At 40.9% G+C, this 6,278-nt stretch overlaps 1 protein-coding gene across 1 annotated transcript; it reads right to left on the bottom strand.

Annotated features, from left to right (window-relative positions):
* Positions 1 to 232: 232 nt before the first annotated feature.
* Positions 233 to 1,159, bottom strand: LOC113096040 (olfactory receptor 1L3-like). Its single transcript, XM_026261410.1, has 2 exons — positions 811 to 1,159; positions 233 to 681 (listed from the first exon to the last, which is right to left on the bottom strand). The coding sequence occupies exons 1-2, from the start codon at positions 1,157 to 1,159 to the stop codon at positions 233 to 235; spliced, it is 798 nt and encodes a 265-aa protein (XP_026117195.1).
* Between the last annotated feature and the right edge of the window lie 5,119 nt (positions 1,160 to 6,278).

Below are 6,278 nucleotides of genomic sequence, written 5' to 3' on the forward strand. Positions count from 1 at the left end.
CCATTAATTATGCAGACTGTTATCATATATTTATCTTGTCTATATTTGTATTTATGCATGTCTATACATAACATGCTTTGCCACATATGCTTAAACACACAAGGAATTCTTAGAAAGGAATTAAAATACATATTAAAGTGTATTTCATGTTAAAAAAGTCATTCAAAGAAAATGTTCACATCATTACAGTTGTTTTCTTGTATAAATATATATATAAATACATCAGCTAGAATTAACTATTTCTGCATAATTTTAACATTCTTTGTCTTATTTCCTTGACCTGTAAACCATATATTATGGGGTTTAATCCTGGTGGTATAACATGGAACATTACACTCCCAAACTTCCTATTTTCAGCATACTCAGAGAAGCGATGAAGGAAAATTGGGACAAAACCAGAGATAAGTAAGATTACATAAACAGTCAAATGAGTGCTGCAAGTTTTAATGGCTTTGCTGTTGGTCGCTTTGTTTCTGCTTTTTAAACATACCATTGCTATTTTGAGATATGTCATTAACACCCACCCCAATGAAGAGGTAAGTAAAACCACAGTAAAAGTTAATCCATATACATTATTAATCACTGTATTTTCACAAGATAGTTTAAAAAGTGAAGCATTATCACAACAGTGGTTTGAAATAAATGATTTGCAGTGAGACAGACGCACACTTAGGCCAATCAAAATTCCCACTGGCAATATTGCAGCAGCCCACGCTCCTGTTGACAGTTTAACCATCATTTTATTGGTCATTATAATTGGGTATCGCAATGGATTGCATATGGCCACATATCTGTCAAAGGCCATAATCATTAGAATTGTGTGGGAAGTTGTTCCATATAAATGTCCAAAAAAAGCTTGGAAAACACACTCCACGTATGTAATGTAGCGCTCAGAGGGGTCTGTTAATAAGTCCTTCAGCAAGCGTGGTATGAGGACAGTTGCTCCAATTACATCACTCACTGGCAAGTGACAGAAAAGAATGTGCATAGGCTGGTGTAAACTTTTTTCTGCTGAGATCTGAATCAAAATCCCAATGTTAGATACTATTGTAAAGACATAAGTTATCAATAGAAAGATGAAGGTCAGCTGGCTGGTCTGATGTGTAATTTGCAGTCCCTCCACTAAAAGAACTCTGTATCTGAATGTCAGGTTGTCCATTTGAAACCTAAACTTAACATAAAGTTGTTATATTAACAGCATAATAAAAGTCTTTATGTCTTTTACACTATCCTGCAGAACCCAAGACATACCATTTTATTTGTTCAGTTATGTGATAAGTTTGTGAAAGTCTGATAATATAAATATCTGTAATACCTACCAGGGTATTTACCAAGGAAGACAGTTGTGACAGAAGCAGAGCTGTCCTACCACTTTTTATATAAATTATAATTGTAAAATTATTGCACCCTCTCCCACTCACTGTTGCATATTTTTACTCACAATATTCAAGAACATAACCTGCTTACTCTGAACAATGTTTAGTTTGTCTGCCCATTTTTATGTCTTTAACAACAACTGCACTCTTTCCGTCATACCCCAAGAGGAAAAATAATCTTAGACCTGTCTTTTCTGTGATTGGTTCACTTCTGACAAGCTTTGTTTGCTGAGAACAAAGTTGGATCATTGCACTAAGAGACCCCTTGGGTATACTCTCTTTCCACCACCAACAGAAACCATGCCCGGTTTTAAACAACAAGGATGATTCTTTCTTTTTTTTTCTACCAGAAAAACTATTTTAAAAGTGTTTTTATCTCAATATTTGAAAATTTACAGAAATTGTGATCACAGTTAAAATATGATTTATATAGCAGCCCTATCTGAAGAGAACGTCTCGGTTACATATGGTGGCTGACGAAACACAACTTTGAGTGTAACTAAACAAGCCAATGCATGAGATTACTGCATCCAGCCACCACTGATCATGGTGTGAGTATAAGAGGCCGCAGTTGCACTGCAAGTGAGCTGTTGACCAGGCTGCTCAGCGATGGTACAGCCACTGTTGGCGATGGGACATGACGTCTCTGTTCCATCCTTCAGGGATCAAGGGTTACCATATGTAACTGAGACGTTTCCTTTCAGTCTTTCACTCTCAACATGACATTGGATGACAGACAAAATTAGGATCCCTACCAACACACCACAGGTGCTGTCCCTTCCAGTGCCCTGTGTAGGCCTCATGATCCTTCCTATAAGACAGACGATAGGACCGGGCTCTACAAAGAGAAAGTCGACTACAGTTGTTCCTCACAACCCAACAGTAGAACTTAGATAACACTGGGAAAGCATGCCCTTCCATTTTAAAGAGGACACAACACCAGAAACACAGCCTTAGTAGGTGTATGGTGGAAATACACATATGAAATCCCAACTGGGTCACTCATATGGGCACTAGCTTCACACCAGTTTTTAAGAATTAATTGGCTGAAATGCCTGGCGCTGGACACTCCTCCATGTAAGCCAACTCTGAGGGCCTCTCAGTGGCACTACCCATCTGAGGTGAGAACACAGGAGGAAACCAGTTCGACACGAAGGCTATATAACCTAGTGAATGTATTAGGAACGCCTATTAGCTCTGTCCCTGGGGCCAGTTGTGTGCAAGTGCATCCATGCATAGAGTTGCCTCTGGTAAGAGAGTAGAACCACTCGCCGTGTGTGATTTCTGGAGATGGGAACAGGTCTACTAACCCCATATCAACTGAACCACCTGAGGTTGGAGTCTCCACTCTCCTTGACATGCTGCTCTAGACAGTTCGTCGGCTGCCCTATTGAACACTCCTGGGATGTGGATGGCACAAGAGGACCTCAGATGCTTCTGACTCCAAAGGAGGTTGTGGCGATTTGTGACATGCGATGGGAGTGTAAACTGCCTTGCCAGTTGATATATGCAATGGTCACTGTGTTGTCCATGTGGAACGCTCCTGCCCCCAATGCGCTTCTGAGGTGGCTAAGGACACAATGTACTGCTAGCAACTCGAGGTAACTGATATGCCAATGCAGTTGGGGACCCATCCAAACCCCTGACAAGACATTCCCATTGTACGTGGCACTCCAGCTGGTGGCCAAGCATCCGTGAATTTCACAGTATGCCTGGATACCTGTTTCAGGGGCACTACTGCCCAAAGAAATTAGGTATCTGACCATGGGCTGAAGGTTCTGCAGCAGGCAGGTGTAATCTGAACCCAGTGAGTACCACGTCACCATGGCCATCTTGGGACTCGGTCATGGAGGCAGTGCTGAAGCGGTCTCATATGGAGCAGACAGAGCAAAACTATCACTGCAGCTGCAGCCATATGCCCCAGGAGCCTCTGAAAGAATTGCAATGGGACTAACATCCTTTCTGATAAAGTCTTGAGGCAGATCAGCACCAGCTGAGTACATTCCTGGGTGAAGCCTTTTGTCTGACTGACTGAATCCATCTCCATGCCGAGAAAGAGATCCTTTGCACTGGCATGAGTTTGCTCTTTTCCCAGTTGACACGAAGACCAAAAGGGCTGAGGTGTCTGATAAACAGGTCCCTGTGTGCTCACAACTGACCACTGCAAGTATGAGCCAGTCGTTGAGATGCACATCCCCCATTCCCTCAATGGAACAAGGGCTGCCTCTATGACCTTGGTGAAGATGTGAGGCGACAGGGACAGCCCAAAGGGCAGGACCTTATACTGATATGCCTGGCCCTCGAACATGAACTGCAGGAATGGCCTGTGCTGTGGGAGGATTGAGACAGGATAGTATGTGTCCTTTAAGTTGATTGCTGCAAACCAATCTTATTATATATCAAAATCAAAATAATAGTTTCAGTCTGCTTCTGTGCCACTGAGAACTGCTGAGAAAGCTCTTGACAGCATTGCCAAAAAGGCCGGTCTGGGACAGGGTAGCATTCAGGAACTGTACCTTATCCTGCTCCTTCATGTCAGCCAGACACAGCCAGAGATGGTGCTCCTGGACCACCATTGTGGACATTGTACGACCCAGGGGCTGTGTGGTTACCTTCATTGTACGAAGCGCAAGCTCCCTCACAGCTCATTTAGAACTGCCCGGTCATCACTACCCTCGTGCAGGTCTTTCAGGGATTTGGCCTAGTGGACCTGCAGAAACACCATGACGTGGAGGGCAGAAGCCACTCTGTAAGATCTGCCAGTTAAGCCTGACGAATACTTACAGGCTCCTGAGGAGACACAGTTCACCCCACAGAGTGGTAGCGGCCGTTGGACATAGTTGCATGATGACTGACATGATCCACAGAGGGAATGACATCTGGTCTCAAGGGGGTGAAACGAAGGAAAGGCTGGCCTTCTCCACACTGCAGAGGGGCCAGACCACCTCTCCAGCTGCTCCACAGGCTGTGGAGTGCTTGAGGAGTGACAAACTCTCCTGAGGAAGCCACACCAGAGAGCGACCGCACCCAGAAACACATGGGTGATAAGCCATCTTTAACCCTCTGGAGTCGATTAACGAGGATACGCGTTATGAGTCATTTTCTCCTGATAACCCCGAAAAGAACTTAAATTATTATTCAGTTTTAATCATACAAATAAGATCAATACATCAATTGAATCTGTAAAGGGTCTACTTTTTTGAGATACAGATATAATAACAACAACAACTTTGTGAACTTATAAAATAAAGATAACAAACAAGGTGTGCTGTCTGTAGCCATTTTCTGCGCTGATCTTCATTTACAAACACGTCATTAAAATGAACTATAACTCCGTGAATACTCAACAAAGAGACATGGGTGAGATATCTATAGAAAGCTTGATATGTCTACTTTTAAACTAAATAAGTGCTGCCGAAAACAGATATTCAGTGATAAAGTAATCCATATGAAAACTACGCAATGTCTGTTTTTCACATCTCACTTCACTATATCTAATGTGACCACGCCCCACGCTGAATGCGCTACTCAGATTCAAACTGAAGCGGGCGGCTTGAATATGCCCATAACAGAAGAAAAAGCAGCGAGACTGTTCCTCAAGTTCTTTTATTTTACCGTTTTCTTCGCGATGAGAGGAATAAGACATAAATCACGCCAAAAAGATGTGATGTGGTTGAGGATTTGAGATTTGGATTTCCCCAGAAAAAAAAAAAAATAAGCACTTTATTCTGCAGAGATCATAAACATGAGTATTTTTTTTTTTTTTTTTTTTTTGTAGAACATAAGATTGTTAAAAAGATTTCTGAAGGATTGTGTGATTGGAGTAATGATGCAAAAAATAGTTTGAAAGTCAGCTTTGATTGTTCTAATAAACTGTTTAACTGCTCCCCCAAGTGGATATTAAATTATGTTGTGGGATAATTAAATATATTCTAAATAAACTACAAACATAAAATTATATATATTTATTTTGTTCTCACATTCTTTCTTGTAACTCCTCCCTCACAGTGACAAAGCTGACTGAAAGGCTCATTATGCAGCTCATTATGCGGGTATTTGTCTTATCAGGTGTAAATCACAATGATATTCATGATAGTTGACGCCTACTCGCATGTGACTTTTACCAACAAATCAAAGTATTGTTTTCTGTAAATGAGTAAACAAGATGATTTTAACATAATTTAGAAAGAAAAATTCTAGGCTACAAGCTCCAGTTCTCAAAAATCCCGGGAACCAATGTTCTGTATGCGTTTATGGCCTTATTCAAGTGATTTAACATTTTTAGTTTTTCCCTAACCACGCATAAAAAAAAAAATTCCTCAAAAATACAATCATGTACATGCATGCATTTCACATATTATTATAGCCCAGTTTGTGCTTATTACAGTGAGATTAGACTTTACTCATTTAGATATTTATAAGAAACTGAAAAAAAGCACAAATGTCAGGGCATGGCAAAAGATACCTCAGGCCCCAAAACATACCCTTAGACTCCAGAGGGTTAAAGAGCTAGAGATATGATGACTAGTTGCCTATAAGTATTGTAATGGTGCAGAAAGTCAAACTTCAGATGCATGTCATCAATAACCTTTAATGGAATGTAAATGTACATCCAAGCTTAGCTGCAGGAATCTGTGAGGGCAATAGACAAGAACATCATACCCAGGGCAGGCTTAGTAACAATTACCCTTGTATGGTTGTCTATTTACAATTAACATTAGTGCTGTGAAAATGAATGATTAATCTAAGTGATTAATCAAAAAATAAAAATGAAAAATAACTCACAGTCCTGATTCCTTCTTGATTGATACCTTCCTGTATTTGCTACATATGTCTGCTGTGTCCAGTTTGGGGGGGGGGGGGGGTAACGAGTTACAAAGTTGGTATAGCCTTACATACTTA

The sequence above is a fragment of the Carassius auratus genome, unplaced genomic scaffold (assembly GCF_003368295.1).
Source record: "Carassius auratus strain Wakin unplaced genomic scaffold, ASM336829v1 scaf_tig00215860, whole genome shotgun sequence".
In the NCBI taxonomy this organism is placed as follows: domain Eukaryota; kingdom Metazoa; phylum Chordata; class Actinopteri; order Cypriniformes; family Cyprinidae; genus Carassius; species Carassius auratus.

Bases quoted from the DNA above. Each gene is read 5' to 3' on its own strand.
- LOC113096040 (XM_026261410.1), bottom strand. From the start codon at position 1,159: ATGGACAACCTGACATTCAGATACAGAGTTCTTTTAGTGGAGGGACTG. The intron at 682-810 runs TGATTATGGCCT...CAGTGGGAATTT, and splicing joins AACTTCCCACACAATTCTAA to TGATTGGCCTAAGTGTGCGT.